At 38.3% G+C, this 22,656-nt stretch overlaps 1 protein-coding gene and 1 long non-coding RNA gene across 3 annotated transcripts; one reads left to right on the top strand and one right to left on the bottom strand.

Moving 5' to 3' along the window:
• Nucleotides 1–2,701: 2,701 nt before the first annotated feature.
• LOC118973860 (uncharacterized) lies at nucleotides 2,702–13,445 on the bottom strand. The gene is made up of 3 exons (XR_005063383.2): nucleotides 13,307–13,445; nucleotides 11,941–11,979; nucleotides 2,702–9,307 (listed from the first exon to the last, which is right to left on the bottom strand). It is a non-coding gene; the product is annotated as an uncharacterized lncRNA (long non-coding RNA).
• An 84-nt stretch (nucleotides 13,446–13,529) lies between these two features.
• BTF3 (basic transcription factor 3) lies at nucleotides 13,530–21,074 on the top strand. 2 transcript variants are annotated; one of them, XM_037026170.2, is made up of 6 exons: nucleotides 13,530–13,668; nucleotides 14,227–14,295; nucleotides 17,492–17,605; nucleotides 17,936–18,137; nucleotides 19,772–19,828; nucleotides 20,770–21,074. In XM_037026170.2, the coding sequence occupies exons 2-6, from the start codon at nucleotides 14,227–14,229 to the stop codon at nucleotides 20,814–20,816; spliced, it is 489 nt and encodes a 162-aa protein (XP_036882065.1). In that variant the 5' UTR covers nucleotides 13,530–13,668; the 3' UTR covers nucleotides 20,817–21,074. The 2 variants fall into 2 exon arrangements, with proteins under 2 accessions (XP_036882065.1, XP_036882064.1); XM_037026169.2 differs by lacking the exon at nucleotides 13,530–13,668 and adding an exon at nucleotides 13,697–13,904.
• Nucleotides 21,075–22,656: the final 1,582 nt, after the last annotated feature.

Genomic DNA, 22,656 nt, shown 5'->3' with positions numbered 1-22,656 from the left:
AGTCCCCACCCTGAGCAACCCTCTTACTCCATTTCATTAGAAGAAAAGAAGACATTTCCCCCATCCCCAGTTTTTCTTTAGGAGTACCTGGGACGAAAGATTAATCTGTAACTCTTGTTCAACTGGACATTTCATTGCTGTAGCTGAGACGTAAAGAGAGGTGGAGTTTGGGGTCAATGTGGAGGAAACGGTCTGGATGCTGCCAAGACTAACATTAGGGATGGGTGGGAGCTGAGAACGGCTGTGGGGGAGAGTCCTCCCCTACCTCAGCCTGCAGACCTCACCATGGACCAGCTGGAAAGACAAAAAGACAGAAGAGGTGGGGATCTGGGCCAAGGAAGGAGCAGGAAAGAAGGGGACTCTTCAGTCAAGCAACTGGGAGGGAATTCCTATAGCAGACTCTGGGGTCAGAGGTGGGAGGGTTTGGCCTCTCATGCATGGGGTGGGGGAGGAGAGGGAGAGGTGAAGTTACATGACCCAGGTAACTGAGCAAAGGCAGGCTTGTACAGCCACTGCAAAGCTTGCTTCTGCAAGTGATGTGTATACCATCTGTCTCTCCAGGCTAGTAGAAGCACTAATAAATGTTACATGTTGAAACTTTTGCACTAGCTTGTACATAAAAATTCCATATGCCAATTGACTGGACTACATGAACACATCTGTCAAAAACAGGTCTCTTAGGCACAATTCAGGATATTCCAAAGCAGCTTTATAACTGTTTCAGCCTCCAAATGTTATGAATTAACTCTCATAAGCCAGTCTATTCTCACCGAGTAAAGGATTAGGCCAAATGTCCAAATAATTCAAGTCAGAAACACTCTTCTACCATTATAGAGAGTATCAGTAGCAAAGTCTTTCTCCCCCCAAATTAAGCTGCCTATTAACTCAGTGTTTGATGTCACATTGTTAATATATGTTAATATGGCCAAAATGATAGCATACTTTATGTATTACGGGCTTGAAAAGTAGCACATTTTTCAAGATTTTTTACAAGATTATATTACTCCAATAACATTTACAGTTTACAATGTACATTAACATGTTTTAGATGATGTAATCTCAGGTGCCAAATGTACTTCAATTTATTTTACACCCATTCTCTCCCTGCAACAAGAGATGCATGAAGGAGGAAGCAATGCAACCCTTCCTTTAGCGGGAAGCTTAGATATAAACTTCATGTGCTTAGACTTTGCACTTATATTAACTCTAGGAACTGGAAAATTTGCTTCTTCCTTTTACTTCATACTAATTGTTTTTCTGTCCTTATTAACCTTTATGAAAATGTCTTTAAAAAAGCAAGTATAAGTAATGAATTAATGAATTGGATAATGGAATCAGGATCTTCAAATGTCTCAACATGATGGAATGATGGAAAGATACTAACAGAATGAAATGTAGCAGAAGGGAATGTAAATCACACCTAGGATTCAGAAAACTAAAACTGGATGGAGGAAGAATTCAGCATATCAACAGGACATGTGAAGAAAGACTTAAGAGATTTCCGTTCACCACTCAATAGGCATTCGGCTGCCCTGGTGTAATCTTAGACCATGCTTACAGATGAAAACTGTCCACAAAAGGTGGAGAGATATTCTTCCTCAACTCTGGTTCAGGTATTATGTTCAGATATAGGTACCTAATTCTAACACTAAATTGTTGTGGATCCAAATGGGGCAACTGAACTGGTTAACAAGACATACATAGTGCCTGCCCCTAAAGGATGTCTCATGCAATAGGGAAACTGAGTCAAATGAATGTCAATTCAAGGAACCTATGAGTAAGTTTAGCCTCAAAAAGGAAAAGCTTAGAGGGGCCATTCAGTATGGAGGGAATAAAATTTCAATTACCAAATATTTGAAGATTCATCATATATGAGAGATTAAATCTATTTCATATGGAAAAATTAGAACCAATAAGTGAACTTTACTGGAAGACAGAGTTTAGCTCACTGTAAGGGGGAGAAAGATGCTCTGTCTGTTAGCACATCCATTCCCACTGGAAGTAACAGTGCCCTCAAAGGGACAAAAATTGATTCTTTGGAGAGGGAGATGAAAAATGTTATGACAATGATTTCTGGTCCTCTGAAGCTCAGTCTTACCCAACAAAATCTTATTTTTTAGTGTTTAATTGCTCTTGTTGAGTTTTCTTGAGCATCAGTGAGCGGCACTGGCACTGATATGGAAGATACACAAATGCATGCTGGGCCAGTTCTATAAAACTATGGTCAACAGATGGCTGTGATTTGAGGATTTTTCTCTCACTTGTCTGCTCAATCTCAGTCAGATCATGAGAGGAGGCCTGCACGTGCTATTGGCTGCCACTGGCTGCCTTGTAGATGTTGTTTATGTTGGATTCTCTGTGCTTTGTGTGTGACTTGAGCTTTGAGAAGTAAATAAAAATGGCTTATATTTTACTATTTAATTCTACAAAAGTTAGTCAACCCATCATTAACTATGTCAAGTTCTGAAAAGAAAAAGTGTCAACAATATTTGCATAAACATCTAGCTTCAAGTTGAGTTAAAAGCCACTTTCTCATATCAAGCAAAGATTAAAAGTTAATATTTAGGAAACTAGTTTATTTTTTTAATTGTTTTACTTTTGCTGAAAAAACTAGCCTTTTGACTGACTTGTTTTTAAATTGATTACATTTCTATTATATACTTCTAAAATTGCTAATATGTATATATAATTTGATGCCTTAGTTTATAAGTAAATAAGTTAATTAAGTTACCCAGCAGATGCAGTTATAAAGGTAAATCAAATGTTAATAGCTTTGATTATCAATTTAACTAAAAATTTTAACTTAAAATTTTTTGTTCTTAATCCTGTATTGAATAAAAAGAGCAAGTGTGCATATACTCTTCTGATGTATAATGCATAGTTATACATACAGTACATAAAGAGATATACAGTATTTCTGTGGTATTACAATTTCATGGGGGTGGTGATTAGGTGAAAGCATGTGTAAAAAGGTTCTTTAGGGGAATTATACTTTCTTTTAGAATGATAATATTTTTTAAACTGAGAAACTCTGAATTAAAGCCATCTAAACTTTTTGGCATGAAAATTGTTTCGCTTTTGGTTTGCCAGGGTGCATCCCAGCCAAAATTTAAAATAAGAATGGGTCTATTCACATTCTCTGCTTGTCCTCATGTCCCCTTTCTTGCTTTTTTTTCCACTCCAAGTTGTACATCATCTAATAACAGAGTCAGTTTTCCTTTTGGGGGCCACAATCCCATTTCCTAACTCCAGTGGTGGTAGGTGACCCAGGCCTCGCCAGCAGTGGACGTGTTACTTGAGCCTGGCTGATCAGAGTTAAGCCTGGGACTTGTGCTGGAACTGAGATCTTCTTCTATAAGGATTACATTTGTCAGGTTGTGAGCTTGGAGATGCTGGAGTCTCTTTGCCATAAAGCAGGGAAAAGCCTGCCAGAGAGTAAATCCAAACCAGGAGTAGGGAGAGTCAGAGAACCAATGGAGAGAGACAGTATGCAGTGCTATCACTGAGAACCTAGATCCAGTCATGCCTGAAGCTATCTAAAACCCTGGAGATCTTGGTGTCCTTTGGGGTAAGCCACCTGTGTTGTGTCTCTGTTACTAGCAACCAGAAAGGTTTTCACTTAATAAGCCAACTCTGCCTAGTTTGCTCCTTCCATGACTGTCCAGAGTGCAGGAACCCCTCTCCAGTTTCTCAGTCAAATCTCCTTTTCTCACCTGGGCCACGACCCATCACATTCTCCCTCTCTAAACCCTACTCTTTGGAAGATTATTATACTTCTTGTTGGGTACTCTTTTGAATCTGAGACACTAATCCTAGAGCAGTTTTTTGGGTGCCATTTTCCCATTTCTTGGTTAAATTGTGAATTACTGTTCATTTGAAAGAATGTGTTTGATTTCCTTTTTGCTGACACCTCCACAATGTTTGCCATAGATGCAGTATATATAATTACGTGACATTCTGTTATTAGCAGCTTGCTTATCATTAAGTATGTATCATTAAGGTACAACACACTGAAAGGCAACAACCATGAATCTGTATTTATGAAATTCTACTCTGACCTCCAAGAAAAATGTCTATTGCTAATTTATGACAGATAAACTGAAGGTGAAACTAATAATCTTATTACAAGGTATGTAAATACAATTCTAAAAAATTGAACTACAGCATATTGGCTAATATATTTTAGAATTTGTAAGGTTCTAACTAGTGCATTCACTAGCAACTAAAGTTGTTCAGTATTTCTCATGAGTATTAGATTTAATAATCCTACACACAATAACCTGAAATTAGTGAATTCTTGATTTTGAACACCCTTACTCCCAAATGCCTTCTTCTCAAAAGAAAGACGAAAGGAAGGAAGGAAAGGCAGAAAAACAGACACTGGAATTTATAAGGCCAAGATACTAACAGCAAAAGATAGTTTCTGTAATTCTCTGGAAGCACAGGAAGTTAACACTGTCCATTTTTCTGTGGACACACAAATCATTGAACAGTAGATCACCTAATGGTAGGTGAAGGTTGTGGCTTATTTTATCAGTAACTGACAGTAAAAAATGAGATTCATTAAGGAGATTTAATTCACTAGGAAGGTGTAGGTTGGGATATAGTACACTTGAGGACATCCAAATAAATTCAGGAGACATCAGAGGATATGGGCCTGGGAACAAGGGGCCAGGGTTTGTGATACAAATTAAAAAATTAGCAGAGACTCGATAGTGGAGGCTCATAAAATGACTGGATGAGAGAGAAAAGCAGAAGTTCCTGCAGAAAGTCCAAGCACAAGGAAATAAGGCGAGTCTAAAAAGGTATTTGAAAAAACAAGCCAACCCAGCATCAGAAAAAGTAACAAACTGACAGAAAAGAACAAAAGGCCATATTGTAAGTGCCTATATTTCACAGCTGTTGAGAAGATGGGAAAGGAAGTGATTTTGTGATTTTGCTAAGCAGGCAATCTTTGCTTACATTATACCTTATATGTTAAATCAGCTAGTGGGTAGGGCTTCATTTTGATCCTAGTTGATAGAAGACAGATGTTTGGCATCTGGTTCTATAACCAAGTAGTCAGTTTTAGAGCAGCTGGCTGTCATGCCTGGCCCGATCTTTGTGGGGAACAGTGATTTGTCAACAGTTGTGTATCCAGATTTTGGGGGAGTATATGAAGTATTTCACCCAAATTACATGGAAAGATTTTTGTTTTGCTTTTTAATGGTACATATTTTTGGTACCTATTATCAAAAAGCAGCTGTGATTTTATTATATTCCAAATTTCTAATAAAATTCTAGCATGGGTGTGGATAAAATGAGAGTTCCTGTGGCCAGGATTCTCACCTGGCCCTGGTTGACTGGCTCACTGCACACCTGTGGGCAATACATGGCTGTTGGCTCTATAAAAAGAAATCTGCCCAGTGCTCTGCACGCGACATGGGGGCAGAGCTGCAGGGCTGCAGAAGAGCAGAGCACAGACTGGAGTGGTGGCAGCACCAAAGACAGAGGCCCAGGGGACGGCTGCGTGGGACCACTGTGCAGAGAGGCCCAGAGGATGGCTGTGCGAACAGAGGGGCCCAGAGGCAGAGACTGGCTTGCTGCCTGCAGACTGGCTCTGAGTGAATGGGATTCTAGTGACTGACCTGCCACCTGGAAATAAACTTGGGTATAACCCTTTTACCTAAAGAACGTTTTGCTGTCAATTTCTTTGGTCACACTGAATCCATAGCGAACTTACCTGGGGCTGAAACCCATTGGCAAGACAATGGGATATTACCTTTGTAACTAATAATCTGTAGAGCTGTCATGCTTTATATTACTCACCTGGCTATTTTGTTTATACCTAAGCTACAGCTGTCAGCAAAGTGGGGCTGAAGGCTCTTATAGATTCCTCTTCATTCATGTTCACCAACCTGGAAGCTCTCTAAGCTCTGTCCTTTCGGACTTTTATGGAGGCTTCATTACCCAGGCACGATTGATTAAACCATTGGCCATTGGTGACTGAACTTACTTTCTAGCTCCTCCCCTCACCTCAGAGGTGTGTGCGCGGAGGGGACTAAGTTACAACCCTCTATTCATGGTTGGTTCCCCTGGCACCAGCCCCCATTCTTAGGAGCTTGCCAAAAAATCATCTCATGAACATAAATGCAGGTGTGGTTGAAAGGGGCTTGTTATGAATATCAAGACACCTTACTACTCTTATCACGTAGGAAATTCCTAGGGTTTGGGGAGCTCTGTGCCAGATTCAGGACAGAGAGTAAATGTACTTTGCAAACCACAATATCCCAAAAGCCTAAAGCACTAATTGTTTCCATTGTATTTGTCAACTACTGCCACAATAATACTGTGTAACAAACACCTCAAACTCAGTAGCTTACAACAAGAATTTAGTTCATGCTTATGGGTCTGTAGGCCAGCTGTAAGGGTTTGGCCAGGTAGCCTTGTTTCTGACTACAGATAGGTTCAGGACTGCTCTACAGGTGTTCACTGTGGGCCCAGACTTAAGGGGCTGTGGCTATTCTTCCATGGTGACCACCAAGAAAAGTAAAAAAAAAAACCCATACAAATACATTTAAGGTCTCTGTTTGTCTCACCTCTGCTAATATTCCACTGGTGAAAGCCAGTTTTATCTGAGTCCAAAAGCAATCCATTGAACAAAGATAGAATGCATATTTACTAAATAAATCCAAATTCTTCCCCACTGAGAAGTAGTTGGTAGCGTGCCCTCTCTCTCCCACCTTTTTCTTCCTTCCTTCTACTATGACAGTCTTTCCTGTTTTGCTCCTTGACGTCTTTGCTCCTGTGAATCCTTCAGTGACTTTTGATGGTCAATGCTTTGATCCATTTAGGGCTGAGGAAGTTGATGACAATTGAGACTGGGGAATGGTTAGTTCAATATTGCTCTACATAAGCGCTGTCACCAGACTGAGATAAATTCATTATTTCTGATATTTTTTACCCTGTTCTTCTATTTTCAAAATAAAAATGAAGGTAAAGGAAACTTTGTTGTCATTACTCGTGTGTTCTGTAAAATGTGAAGGACTAGGGAAAGAGTGATAGGAGATTAAATCTGAGAAGCTAGGGTCAGACTGTGTGGTTTTATAGGTTATACTGAGTTCAGATTTTATTCTAAATCCAATGAGCAGCCATTGGAATGCCATAAACAAAGGAGTATTATCATTTGCTTTTTTTAAAAACAACTGCTGCATAGAGAACTACAGAGCCAAGTGGGACAGGACCAGGGCGGGGGTGGGGGCAGTGTAAGTTAAAAGGCTGTTGTAATTGCCCAGGTGAGTGACTGTGGTGGTTTGGGTTAGGATGGCAACAGCAAATATCAAATATGGTCAGTGGTCAAAGCTGGTATATATTTTGGAGGTAGGACCAAAACATTTGCTGATAGATTTGATATGGGAGGTTATAGGAAGAAAGGAGAGATTTGACTCAGTACTGATTTAACAGCAGATGGGAAATAGTTGTTCTAGCTTAGACAGGGTACATTTGGGGGTGCATGGTACCCCCCAAGAGGTGAGCACACTATCTAGATAGTGATAATGAGCAAGCAGTTGAACATATTTTTACTGAGCATCAGGTACAGAGTTGAGATAATCATATTTCTTGGTAGTCAGTAACACAGTATAATGCTTATGGGCATGTAATTATTTCAGATTGTGGAACAGAATGCCTGGGTTCATATTTGAGCTTTGCCATTTACTAGCACTGTGGCTTTAAGCAAATTACTTAACCTCTCTGTGTCTCAATTTCCCAATTGTAAAATGGGAGTAATAGTACCTATTTTATAGGATCCAATGAGTTAATATATGTAAAGCAGTAAGAACAATGCCTAATGTAAAGGCTATATGAACATTAGCCGTTATTAGCACATTGTCAACTTCAGTCTAGGCAAGGCCCTGTCACTGAGTTTTCTTCTTTCTTTCTGATCTTCACCCCCAGTATCCTCCTAACAAAGTATCAACATGAATGTTTCTTTTCCACACCAACCAATTCTCTATTTCTCTGGACAATAACTGGGTGTCTAATATTTCAATACAATGAAGACACTACCTACCTGGAGTTAGCATAGGTACCACAAGTTAAAGGGGCAGAGTCTCTAGGGACTTCAGATGCCAATCCCAAATCCTAGAATACCCTGACTTCCGACCAACTGGCCAGAAAATAAATAGAGGGTTCTCATAACCTTCTCTTTAGGTTCAGTAATTTGTTACAGTGGCTCACAAAACTTGGAAGGATAATTTATATATGTTTGCCAGTTTATTATAAAGGATACTAATTAAGAACTTCCAAATGTATGGGACTTGTAAGGCCAGTAGTAGGGGTGAATGTGTGCTTTTTGGAGTCCCTAGGCCCTTTCTTGGCTGTGTTACCCTCCCAGCACCTTAATGTATTCACCAACCTGGAAGCTCTCTGAACTCTGTTGTTTAAGGTTTTTATGGAGGTTTCATTACACAGACATGATTGGCAACTGAATGCAACCTCTAGGCCCTCTCCCCTCCCTGGAGGTTTGGCGTTGGCGGGTGGGGGGGATGGACTGAAAGTTCTAGCCCTCAACCCTCTAATCAGGCCTTGGTCTTTATGGCAAACTGCCCCATCCTGACGCTATCTAGGGGACCCCAGTACACCAGTCATCTTATTAGCATACAAAATATACTCTCCTTTATCACTCCCTGAGTTTTGGGAGCTCCAGCACAGAAACTTGGGACAAAACCAAATATATATTTTCCATTATACCACATCACTCTGTTGAAATACATAACCTGAAACATGCATATATATTTGTACTATATATGTTGTTTAGTGTGTTTTAGAACTTTTATTGTTAAGTATACCAAATATAGAAAACTGCAAACCACTACACAGGTCAGAGCATAGACCCTTGCTCACCATCCTAGCAACTTTCCATGTGCTCTTTTCTTCTCCCAAGAATAACTTCTATCCTGATGTTTATGAAAATTATTTCTTTTTCAGTTTTACCACTGACACATGCATCCCTAAACACTATAGTTTAGCCTGTTTTCTTATTCTTTCTTTTTTGTATCTCTCAGCTCTCTTTTTATCTACAGAATTCCTTTTCTTCTCTTTTTTCTTCTTTTTCCCTTGGAATTTACTTGTTGATGTACCAGATTCATTTTCCTGTCATTTCATATAATGTGAATTTTGTTGATTGCATTTATGAAATAACATATTTTTTGTCCTTTATATTTTCTGTAAATTGATGGCTTGATCACCATGGTATTAAAAATTTTTTACTTTTGTTCAACAAGAGTACTACAGACAAATCCAATGGACCAGAAGATACTTGCAATATCTAGGAGATAAAAAAATAGATGACAATATATGTAAGAATCTAGCTAACCAACAATGCTTAAGATCATCAGAAAAATTTCTCTATTAAAATACACTAAAGATTAGAAAAAATAGATACATTATGTTCATGAATGTGAAAATTCGGTTGGATAAGGTAGACTGATATTCAGCATCCATTCAAACTTCTTTTGAGCTTGCTTAAAAACTAAATTTCCAGAGATGCCCTCTCAAAAAACAACTAAATTTCCCAGACATCCTTGCAGTTAAGGTTCTAGAGATAAATGATTTCTGCCAGTTAGGTACATTTAAGTAAGATTTGAAAGGTATGAGTAAGGCAAAAGCCTTCTTCCTGCTGCTTTTCTGGCAGAGCAGTATGTTGGTGACAATTAGTGTTTCCTACAGCTGGTTTCTGGGGCACTTCCACTTGGTGGGCTCGAGTACTTGCTGCTACAGTGCCTTCTTGATTCTGGAACTATAGCTACACTAGTGTATTTTTAATGTCAGTTACTCTGGTTGTGGGGTCTTGATTCTCCATCATTCTGATGGGTGGGGGCAGTGGTAGCAGCTCCCCTTGACAGCCCGTTTGTGCAGTACTGCATTATCCTGGAACTCATTTCTGACAGCCCAGGCAAAAACCCACTCCTCCAGCCTTTTAAATAATTTTAGAAGCACAAGTTCCCTATCTTAAAATCTCTAAATGTGTAAAATAGCCAGATCTATTTCCTGCAATTAAATGCAGACTCATATAATAATTAGGAAATATATAAAAGCTTCCCAAATTAATTTACACAATCCATCCCAATCAAAACTTGAAATAATTGAACAAAACCTAAGATGTATATGGAATAAAGGTCTGCAAATATGTCAACTTCAAAAATGAAAACCAGGTTATCACCCTATATTAAGAATATTGAGTCTGTGTATTAATTTAATAATTGTTGATGCTGGGTGATGGGTCTATGAAGGTTCATTACATTATTTTTACTTTTACATGCCTGAAGTTTTCCATAATAATGTAAAAAGGATATTCAGTCTGGTGTTCAAAAAGTTAGGGTTGGAATGATAAATTTGGGACTCATCAAAATAAAGGTAACATTTAAAGCCATGGGCTTGGATGAAACCACTTAGTGAGACTATAGACAGAAAAGAACACATGACTATAATATGAGCAACTTTAGTAGTCGAAGTCACGGAAAGAAGATAAAGCAAAGTAGACTGAGGGGATGCCAGTAAGGCAAGAAGAAACTAAGAGGTGAGATGTTCAAAGCCTAGAGAAAAAAGAGTTTCAAAAGTGTGGAAGCGGCCAAGTGTATCAAATGGAACCTAGTTGGCTAAAATGAGAATTGAGAACTTAACCTTTTGGATATGTTGAGATGGACGTTTAGAAAACCTTTTGGAGAAATTCTACTTACAAAGGGAGCACAAAAATTAAGTAGAAGCTGGAGGGGAACAGAGGTCAAAAGAACCTTTTTTTGTTTTGTTCTCTTTTACAATACCTGATATAGTAAGGCATATTAGTCTACTGAGTGCATTATTCATTTGAAAGAGGGAAAGCAGACATATAGGAGGGAAACAATGGAAGAATCAAAGTCCTGAATGAAATAAACAAAAGTACAAGTAGAGGGAACATTTCTTCCTTGTATAGCAGGGGAAAGGTAATATTGATAGGTTCAGATATATGTAGTTGTACAGATTTGGTGAAGGGAGGAAGAGATTGTGTTTATTTTCATATTTTTACACTTTAAGCCTCAGTTTTCTTATCAGTAATACAAAAATACTACCTCAGATGACTTCTGTAAGGATACAATAATCAAAGGGTCAAAATTCAACATTAACCTAGTGGAAAATTGTTAAGAATTCTAGTTCAGTTCTCCATCAACTCAACAAAATTATCAATCTCTCATTTTGCATTTAATAAAATACCACAACTAATAATAACTATGATGGATGTTAACTTAATGAGACTGAAAGTCTTAATGTCAGAAAAGGCTTTCCTGAGACATTTACACTTAAAGCTAAATGAGGTGTAGATATTAACTTGACAAAGGTGTGGGTGCTAGAAGACAAGTTCAAAGAGGTTTAGAAACTTAAAAAAAAAAAAAAAAAGTCCACTGTGTCTATCAGTCAAGGGCCAGATAATGAAGCAACTAAAAGCATGGGAACATTTATCCTCATCATAGGTCAGAATGGGAATCTTAAGAAATAAACATAATACAAGTAAATATTTTAGCTTTTGCTAAAGCAGACTCAAGTCCAAATGTAACATGAAAACAATTCATGGACTCTGATTAGACCATAAACTATATCTTGCCTACTCTATTGACAGAGGCTGTGTTGAGTACTGAGTAAATGATTCTTAGGCTTGTTCAAGTTCAATAATTAAGTGTGGGAGCCAGTTATCTGTATTTGCCATACACACTGGGAGGCCACATAGGAAAGATAGCATGTAAGTTAGTTCCTCTTTTGTCTTTCTGAGCTAAGATAGCAACTTAGTAACTTTCATGTAGAGCAAAAACAAAATCCTTTAGTTATTTTTTAAGAGAATGATATATAAATATTAGCAAAATTGGTATTTCCTAACCACTCACAAAAAAAGCAGAAGCAATTTAGAGGCAAACATAAAAATTTTCTTACCATTAGGGAAAGTTTCACGATTTTCGACATGCTGCAAGTCTTTAAAAATTAAAAAGAATTAGAGAAAAGTGGGAACCAAAAGAACTTAAGAAGTAACCTGAACATTTCCTGAAAATAGATGTGTAAAAGGTTAATCAAGTGGCAGGTAGGTACACAGAATCTTGTTTATGTAAATGCTCAGAAAACATCACATGACTGAGAAATTTCAAATTCCCTCTATATAACATGGAGGAAGGGGGGAAAATTGTTCCTGAAAAAAGATGGGAGTATTTCTGTATATTTTGTAATGTTTCTATAGCACTGAATAGTGTTACCACAGTCATTTTGACCTTTATCTTTAGGACAGTGACCTACATACCTTCACAGTCCAAACATGTTTTTCTGTACTAAAAGTCACTCATTTTAGTAATAAAAGCAACATTGTTTTTTGAGAGAATATCAACTGTTACAATTACTCTCAAAAGCAATACAGCTGTCCGCACCAGTTACTTCTTAGAGACTTCAGTTTCAGCAAATTTACATGTGAGACGTATTCAAAAACAAAAAGATGAATCTTAATTGGAGAAATCTGCACCTACACTAGTTTTCTTGCTATATGTCATATTGTTTTAGCTAAGATTTCGGACTCACTTTTGAATACGGAAAAGCTTTTCACAGCAAATACCACAAAAGGGCTGACAGGACAGCATTTTTATTTAAATAGCCATTCTTAATAACGGTATCGGTCGTTACATGTTAAGATCGTCTTCAAGCTTGTTATAGCGTTCAGAAAATTTTAACTCACATCAGTTTAGCCTCTCTAAATAAACCGGGCATAAATTCTCCTTTGAATTACTCAGTTCAGCAACGTAGTTTGTTCAACGGTGATAAACGCTGACAAACCCATGCCAACTGGTATCAAAGGGTCAACTTTTTGTCAGAGAAACGAGAAGGAAGGTAAGTAATCACGCACACGGGTCTACACTTGCTGATATGCAGACCACCCGGTCCCATCCCCAGTCCGACTGATTTGGCTTCTGAGGAGTGCGGCTCGGGGATACATACCGAACACGCTTGCTAGGAATTCTGATCCATGGTCCTGCAACCTACCTACCAAACCGCCTAACCTTTGGAACGCAAAGTTAGCTTCATTGTTTCTGACAAAGTTCTGGCAAAATGTCTTGATAAGGGCTCATTCATGCCGAAGGGGACATACTAAAACATTCCAGTCATCACTCCAATGTACACTATCCAGCGAGCGGAGAGCAACTACAGAAGTGAGCACACGCTAGGCTTCCAAGCGGTTCCGCAAGCGTCAAGTGGCCCTTTCTTCAGAGAGTACAGATCTGGGAGGAAGCGGGGCCGGATGGATAAAGGGCCGACTTACTCAACCCTAAGCGGGTAAAGAACCGTGCTCTCCTCTCTATGTCCTCTCAAGGATACTCCCGGTGCCTCCGGCCCCGAGCGTCTCTAGCAACCCCCATCCGGCCTGCGCTGCTGGAGGAAAGTCGGGCCGAGGAACAGTCACAAATGCCCTGGCCTCAGGCCGCGCCTGCGCAGGGAGGTGCTGAGCCCGCGGAGAAGTCCGTTTCCTGACTTTTGGAAGAAGTGGCGTTGCATCACTTCCGGCACCCCTCTAGCTGCCATCTTGCGTCCCCGCGTGTGTGCTCCTAATCTCAGCTGGTCTGCCCGAGACCCACTGAGCGCGAACCCTAGTCCCCCGCGCGGTCCCATTTCCGCTCCAACAAGGTACAAAAAGGCTCTGGACGCCGGCGAGGGAGGAGGACGGGAACGGGGGCGGGAAGTGCCCGGAAGGAGCGAGACAGGGAGGGACAGGGCTGAGGAGGAAGGCGATGCGACGGACAGGCGCACCCACTCTGGCCGATTCTCGGGGGCGAGGTCGAGCCAGGGGCGGCTGCCCTGGGGGCGAGGCGACGCCGTCTCTTCCTCCACCTCGCTGCGGAACCCGAGGACAGGAGCCTCAGGTACCGCGAGGCTTGCGGAGAGTGGCTGGGCCGGGCCGGGCCGGGCAGGCCCTGGCTAGGCCGAGGCCGGGCCAGGGCCGGGGTGGGGGTGCTGGCCAGGCGTGGGCGAGAGCCCTTTTCCGGGGCTGGGGTGGGGGGAGTTGTGGAGGGCGGGTGCTTTTTGGGCTCCTTTGAGACAAACGGGGAGCCTTGCGGGGTGGATTTGGGATCCAGGCCTCGGCCTGTGTAGGATACTTACTCCTCTTGCCGTCTTGGGAAGTAACTAGCGTGGAATGCTTGGGTGAACTAGACTTTCCTCGCTGAGGGTTTCTTGTTTTTTTAGATGAAAGAAACTATCATGAACCAGGAGAAACTCGCCAAACTGCAGGCACAAGTGCGCATTGGTGGGAAAGTAAGTTTTAGAGTTTTTTTTGAAGTTTTGTGTTTTTTTTTGTAGTATCTTTGGCTTGTCAGTCGGTAGAGGGCATTTCATAGAGCTAGGAAATTTGGGGGAGGGAAAGGCGAGAGTTAAATTAGAAACACAATAGAGCGTTTCAGTGAGACGTGTTGTATATTAAGGAAAAAAGTGAATCTAGATAAAAAGTACTAAAACGACAAACATTGCTTTTATGTAAATATCTTCAGTGTAACCGTGTAGAACAAAATGTTGCCTAATTTAATTAGTAGGAAATTGTATCTTTTTAGTTAGACCATCATTGTGGCCATCATACCCCATGTGCTTTCTTTGCTTTGGTTTAAATTGTATACAGTCAGGGCTTGTTTTTTTGTTGCTGTTGTTGTTCGTTTTAAATAACTAAGCTAACTATGAATTTAAGTTTCACCTATCTTTAGAACTATAGGTTACATTTTAAGGTTCTAAATAACTGTTATACTTAATAGCTATACATTTGTAACTCTTGTAAGTTGTTTATTTTCTAGGATATTTGAAGATTGTTTCTTTAGAGGTACATTTTGAAATTTAAGAGCAGTAACTATGAATTTGAAAATACTACCTAAGCAGGTATCTTTCTGTTTTGACATTGTATTTATGCTTAAACTGAGGGAATGAGAGTGATTGATTGGTAGGTTTCTAAATGACAGGTTTTCGGTTAATTGTTTTTTCCTGGTGGATACTGATCCCTTCAAGGGGATTCTTTTTTGTACTTGGTAAGTTTATAGATTGTTCTCCGCGTACTATACTTAAATCAGAAGGCCACTCTAGACAAAGGTTTACCTAGTTGTATTTTGCATTGTGTTAGCACATTCCTAGTATTTAACAAGGTGTGGTAGTCTGTGGAACACAGCATGCCTTTACTTGGTAAAACTTGTAAAGCTTCCGTAGTACAAGTTTATTACCTGTTAATTTTTCCTAACTTTAAGCATTTACCTTGAAGAGACTTTACTGCGAAATAGCCAAAGGTTGCACTTAGACTTAAATAAGATATACTTCTGTTAAATTACTGGACTTTGCCAGCAGTGAATGTATCCTGATCCTTTTTTCCTCCTGAAGCTAGTAGTCTTCAAGATCTATAATTATCCATGAATAACAGTAGGTGTTTCTTATCCTTTTTAGCAATTGTGATAAGCTAGATGTGGCCTTCTCGTCCTAGAACTCATATTCTTTGAGGGTCAGTGTTTCGATGCTCTTCTGTAGCTGTATTTAAATCATCATTCCTTTTTTTGCAGGTTTCAGAAGGAATGATTTGAATAATGTGCTTATGTGCCATCTTTTTGTTGTTACTCTGATCATTAGTTTTTAACTTGTGAGAGACATCATCCTAGGTTTAAGAGAAAGTGGAAATTATCTAGGATTTTTTAATTGCTTAGTTATTAATAGAAACTTTTTTGTTACTGTAATTTTGAAACATTTTCTTCACCTTTTAAGAAACCTACTTAGTATGAAATGTGAAATGAGGTGAGTTTATTTTGCCTTAGAGAAATCCATGTTAGGTACTTCTAGGTAAATGTTATGAAAGCCCTTTATTTCAGTGTCTGATCAGAGCATTAGTATTAACTTGAACCCCACATAATGTGAAGTGTGCAGAACCTACAGAAGGTGTGCTGGTTTTGTTTCTATATTCTTATAATAGTTCTTTAGAGAGTTTTTTAGAAAAGATTCTCTGGAAATCGGGTATCTATAATGACCAGTTCAAAGTGATTTTTATTCTTAAAGGTTTATTGGGGGTTTCGTATTCAGTATTTTTTGTAGTTATTGATACTTCTTCAGTTAACCTATGATTTATTTAAACCCTTATTATGCTGGATCCTGAGAATATAAAATTTAAGTTTAAAGTCTCTAGGGGGCCCTTAACACTAGTAAGGGAGATAGGCATCTTCTTAAAAAAAAAATCATCTCAGTACATACTGCAGTAGAAGCATTTTCTAAATATAGAGATGGAAATGATTTGGCTGGGATGGGGGAAAGGTAATTACAGAGTTCAGGGAAGTCACAAAACAGACAATGACCTGAACAGGATTTTTAAAGGATGACTCTGAATCAGTATGGAGGTTGAGGGACAGTGAGGTAGGTGAGTTACATAAAGAGCTTAGTCTGTATGAGAGAGTCTGAAAGAGTGTTCTACTAAATAGGCATGACAGTTGCCTAGCTTTAAGAGTTTATAGGATATATTTGAGAAGGAGAGATTGGAAACTTGGCATATATGTACACAAGGTCACATATGTTCTGAAGCCTGTATTCAGTCAAGTTATTGATTGCCTTCAGTGAGGAGGAGAGACTTCTTGATGCTGTTTATAGCAGTAAACAGAATAGAAACCCTCCAGGAGCTTCCATTCTAGCGAGGGTAGACAGACAACAAAATATATTCATAGTAGTGAGTGTTACAAAGAAAAGTAAACCTGAAGAGATAGAAAATGATGAGTGTGGGAGTTGTTATTTTACACTGGGTAGGAAAGGCCACTCTCATAGGGTGACACAAGATCAGAAATGTTTGTAGTGAGGGAGGGAGCCATGCAAGTGCTATGGGAAGAGAAGAACGGTAAGTGCAGAGGCTCCTGATTTGGCCTAATTCAGTAGCAAGGAAGTTTATTTGACTGAGGTGAGTATATGTGTGTGATTAGAAAATGTTGAGAAAGGCATAGTAGCCCAGGCAGATCATGTAGGGGCCTCGCAGGTCAAGGTGATAACTTTCAGGTTTTACTCAGGTGCTATAGAAGTCTATATACCCACTCATTTGTGTCATATACTGTCTTGGCCTGTGAATATTAATGGGTGCTGATTTTTCTTGAAGAACAGAAGGTTAATCTCTAGACATAGAATGTCTAAATGAGGTTTGATTTAGGTTGACACATGCCACCTCTTTGATCACTTCTAAAGCAGGTAATGTAAAAAGTAGGACTTGGGAAGATCGTTCCTTTATATATCTGACAAAACTAGAAACTTAGAAATTAATAAGAATTAGTAGGCAATTCCTTCTGTTCCCTCTTCTGGCTTCGGTCATTGCCCTAACCTGCATAAAAGTTTGTGGTTATGTAATTTTCTTAAATAGATCCAAAAGTTCAGAAAGGTATTAGAAACTGTTTCCATTTGAAAATGTCTGTTATTATAATATAAAGATGTGCTGTTTTCTTTCCTTTTCTCTCCCATTTAGGGAACTGCTCGCCGAAAGAAGAAGGTGGTTCACAGAACAGCTACGGCAGATGATAAAAAACTTCAGTTCTCTTTAAAGAAGTTAGGGGTAAACAATATCTCTGGCATTGAAGAGGTAAATGTCAAATTTTATTTCTTTATAAAATAAAATTTGGCTGAAAAAAGTTCTAATGTTCATGCAGTAAATGATTTTTTTTTTTTACTCTGCTTCCAACAGAGAATTTCATATCCTTCTAAAATAGGTTTCTACTCTTTTAATATCAGGAAGATAGTACTAAGTCTGAAAATGATAGGTAGCACTTTCCATTCCAGGCAAAATTTTACCTGTGCTTCACAGTGAAATGCTAGACTAGTTAGCTAGATTTCAGCTTTTGCTTAATAAAATGTTTGGTTTTAAAGGGATTTTAGTGGGCACTGCTGATTAAAACAATTTTTTTCTTTATAGGTCAATATGTTCACAAACCAAGGAACAGTGATCCACTTCAACAATCCTAAAGTTCAGGCATCTCTGGCAGCGAACACTTTCACCATTACAGGCCATGCTGAGACAAAGCAGCTGACAGAAATGCTACCCAGCATCTTAAACCAGCTTGGTGCAGACAGTCTGACTAGTTTAAGGAGACTGGCTGAAGCTCTGCCCAAACAATGTGAGTTTCCTAGTAGTGGTTTTGCCCAGGGTTAACTGATTTTTTTATCAGATTCCTAAGATATCAGTGTGCAAAGTAGAAAGGAATATCATGTGTTCAGTAGTATACCTGGTATGCTGTGATCATTGTACCTGATTTCAGGGGACTGTTTTCTGTTAGCCCTCTTGCTTTACTTAGATTAGAGAGTTTAACATTTTTACCTTTATGTTGAAAATGTTAATTTTGGGCCTTTTTAATTATAGTTTAGATTTGGTTATAGTATAAATTACCAAATTTCTTCAGTTGTATCCACAAGTAGTACTATAAATCTTTAAGAATTGGCTGCCATTTTTGTGGTGTTTTTAATTACAATATGGCAAGGATTTTGTTCAGGGCAGAAAAATCATATAATTGAAAAAGTGTATGTCGGGATATAGCCACTGTGTGCTGAGGCCTTCTGATTAAAATTTTGAAGAATGGGAATATAGAAGCAAGTCAGGCTTCTTATATGGCCCATTATTTGGTCATGTTTTTCTAGGTATTCACTCAACTCTGCTTGAGTTAATATAGATATATAATATATATATATATTATATATAGAGATACACAGTCATGCCAAGAGGCAAAGGTTCTAGAAACTCTTAGGCTTTCAGAGCAGAAGCAGACTTAAAGTAGCCATGGAAAATCATACAGAGCTAGTACTTTGAGGTCTCAATTCTCAAGTGTTGTTCACTTTCTTGGTAATAAAAGGAAAGTGGGTGTTTAGCCACTGAAATATACTTCTTATTTTTTAACCATTTTATTTTCATTTCACTAAACGTTTGGTGAGCATCTCCCTTATGCCTAGCATGAAACAGTATTTGAGAAAACAGCCTCTTCATTTGCCTTTCAAAATAAGTCCTATCATAATTTGTTATGTGGGTTTACCTGTACCTGGGCAAGTCCCTCCCTGTTGTTCACATACTGCTTCAGGGCCTGTGGTGGGTTGCATGGATTGAAAGGATGAGTATGGAATTTGGTTTATTGGCTGTTACTAGTATTTACCGCATTTGCAGACATCAGAGCATCACATTATTGCTAGTACTATTCATGAAATCCCAAGTGTCACTCTTATCATGAATGTAAGTTGTAACACTTGACTTTTTTTTTTTTTTTTTTTTTTTGAGAGGGCATCTCATATTTATTGATCAAATGGTTGTTAACAACAATAAAATTCTGTATAGGGGGGTCAGTGCTCAATGCACAATCATTAATCCATCTCAAGCCTAATTCTCGTCAGTCTCCAATCTTCTAAAGCATAACGAACAAGTTCTTACATGGTGAACGAATTCTTACATAGTGAATAAATTCTTACATGGTGAACAGTACAAGGGTATTCATCACAGAAACTTTCGGTTTTGATCACGCATTATGAACTATAAACAATCAGGTCAAATATGAATATTCGTTTGATTTTTATACTTGATTTATATGTGGATCCCACATTTCTCCCTTTATTATTATTATTATTTTTATTTTTAATAAAATGCTGAAGTGGTAGGTAGATGCAAGATAAAGGTAGAAAACATAGTTTAACACTTGACTTTTTGTTATTTTAGTTGTTTTTTGAAGACTTAGACAAGTGTGTGAATAATATTTGTATTTCCCTTTCACAGCTGTGGATGGAAAAGCACCGCTTGCTACGGGAGAGGATGATGATGATGAAGTTCCAGGTGTGGACCTTCACTTGCGGTTAAACTTGAGAATCATAGCAAGGGAAAATTAAAAATATTGTATAGGAAAGACTACTTAACTCGAGAATCATAGCAAGGGAAAACTAAAAATATAGTATAGAAAAGACTACTTTGGGGAGGGGGTATTGGAGGAAAGGGATACATGAATCTCAGAATGAGGAAGATAATGCAGTGTTATTTAGTTGGGAGTTAGGTTTGTACACTTGGCTTTTTTCCTGTTCGGGATCCTAAGAAAATGTGGATATCTAAATATAAATATTGAATAAGAATGTAAGTTGTGGCATAAATGTACTGACTGCTTGCATATTACAAATGATCCTTGTTTCCTACATTGAGATCCATAAATTTATGAGAAGACATGGAGAAGCTGAGGTATCTTGGGATATGACCACCCTAAAATCAGCAGAAAAACTTGTTAGCAATCAGAGGCATTTTTCTGTCTTAGCTGTTAGTGTATAATTTATTTCCTCGTAAAACAAACTGGCAGTGGAATCACCAGACTCAGATATTTCCACTTGGCATAGACAGGTGTCCTTAGGAATCCAGGAAAACTTCAAATTCTGTGTAGTGGTGTCCTTTGGGTCTGTCCCCAATGTTGACTAATACATTACATTGCCTAATTTTAATTCTTAGAGTGGGATAGGAATGGGGAGGGTATATACATACATTTTAAGCATAGTATTTGTTATCAGCAAGTTGATGAATTTCATTTTTTCTTGTTTTAATTACATGCCAAAACATGCACGTGAGAATGTGCCAAATAGGTAGTGGTCTCATTGAAAATAAAGCGTTTACATTTTTATCCTGAATTAACTGTAGGATATATTTTGAGAGCATTTCCCTGTCACGTTTTAAGATCTGTTGATGACTTGTAGAGTTGGCTTTTTTCTGAGTCTGCCTTTTTTTTTTTTTTTTTCTAGATCTTGTGGAAAATTTTGATGAGGCTTCCAAGAATGAAGCAAACTGAATTGAGTTAACTTCTGAAAAAGATAAAACTTGAAGAAGTTTCTGGGAGCTGCTATTTTATATTATGACTGCTTTTTAAAATTTTGTTCATGGATCTGAGAAAATCTGTAGATCTCTAATATTTTTAAGCTCAAGCCCTGGACACTGCAGCTCTTTTCAGTTTTTGCTTACACATAATTCATTATTTGCAGCTAATTAAGCTGAAGAAGCCTGGGAATAAAGTTTGAAACAAAGGTTAATAAAAGTTCTTTGCCTAGTATATGGTTTTATTTTTTATTTCATTGACACTGATATGTACACAGAAAGCTCATTATGGCATGTAATGTGGCTGATAATCTTTGATGGAATTAGACTTAAAATAGCAGTAGAAGATAACAAAGGTGGTATAAAGTTCTCATGTTTGAAAACTTCAGTCCTCAGGGCTTCTGTGGTTTATGTAATAGGTGTACTTATGAGAATATTCCTTAGTGGGTGAGCAAGGGTTTTTTTCTTTTAATACTATCTATGTTGTAAACATACTGAGTATTACTGCACTTAATTTTCTTTTACTTAATCATCAATCTGTGAAGTAGTCTAATAGCTCCATTTTGTAGATATAATCTGAGGTTACTTGAAAAAAATGAAAGTAGTTAAGACTTAACTCTCTTCTATATAGGATATGCTTTAAGACACCTGAAAAAGAGTAGTGTTTGTAATAGGAATGTCACTTTTAAATGACAGGGCTTTTTTTTTTTAGGTTTTTCTTTTTAAGTTAACATACAGGAAGACTGACATGTATATATTTGTAAGACTTTCAACATGTAACACATGTAGTTACTACCATAATCAGGATACTGAAGAATTTCATCACCCCAGAAAGCTCTGTACAGGGCTGCTTTTTTTTTTTTTTTTTTTTTTTTTGAGAGGGCATCTCTCATATTTATTGATCAAATGGTTGTTAACAACAATAAAATTCAGTATAGGGGGGTCAATGCTCAATGTACAATCATTAATCCATCTCAAGCCTAATTCTCGTCAGTCTCCAATCTTCTGAAGCATAACGAACAAGTTCTTACATGGTGAACGAATTCTTACAGAGTGAATAAATTCTTACATGGTGAACAGTACAAGGGCAGTCATCACAGAAACTTTCGGTTTTGATCATGCAATATGACCTATAAACCATCAGGTCAAATATGAATATTCATTTGATTTTTGTACTTGATTTATATGTTGATCCCACATTTCTCCTATTATTATTATTATTTTTATTTTTAATAAAATGCTGAAGTGGTAGGTAGATGCAAGATAAAGGTAGAAAACATAGTTTAGTGCTGTAAGAAGGCAAATGTAGATGATCAGATGATCAGGTGTGTGCCTATGGACTAAGTATTAATCCAGGCTAGACAAGGGCAGCAAGACATCCACGGATGCAGAAGATTTCTCTCAAAGCAGGGGGGGTGAGGTTCTGAGCCTCACCTCTGTTGATCCCCAAATTCTCACCTGATGGCCCCCCTGCGACTGTGCCTGTCTTAGGTTGTTCCTCCCTTGAGGAATCTTACCCGTCTCTGGCTAACCAGTCATCTTCCGGGGCCATACAGGGAAATGTAAAGTTGGTAAGTGAGAGAGAAGCCATATTGTTTGCAAAGGTTAGCTTTTTACTTCTTTGCAGATTTATGCCCTGTGGCTTCTATGCCCAGCACTTGTCTCGAGGTATCTTTACCACCTGGAGGAATTATGATACTCGGTAAATTCGATATGAGGCACGAATTCTATTTAAAGTTTGTAGTTAGGAAGGAAGAAGAAAAGCTATAGATGTAGCATATGAAGGAAACTTGGGAGGATTGATTATTTCTTTGACA

Source organism: Manis javanica, chromosome 1 (genome assembly GCF_040802235.1).
Source record: "Manis javanica isolate MJ-LG chromosome 1, MJ_LKY, whole genome shotgun sequence".
NCBI classification, from domain to species: Eukaryota; Metazoa; Chordata; class Mammalia; order Pholidota; family Manidae; genus Manis; species Manis javanica.
This window is presented reverse-complemented; position numbering and strand designations above follow the sequence as displayed.

Bases quoted from the DNA above. Each gene is read 5' to 3' on its own strand.
- BTF3 (XM_037026169.2), top strand. From the start codon at position 13,773: ATGCGACGGACAGGCGCACCCACTCTGGCCGATTCTCGGGGGCGAGGT. The intron at 14,296-17,491 runs GTAAGTTTTAGA...TCTCCCATTTAG, and splicing joins AAGTGCGCATTGGTGGGAAA to GGAACTGCTCGCCGAAAGAA. The intron at 19,829-20,769 runs GTGTGGACCTTC...TTTTTTTTCTAG, and splicing joins TGATGATGATGAAGTTCCAG to ATCTTGTGGAAAATTTTGAT.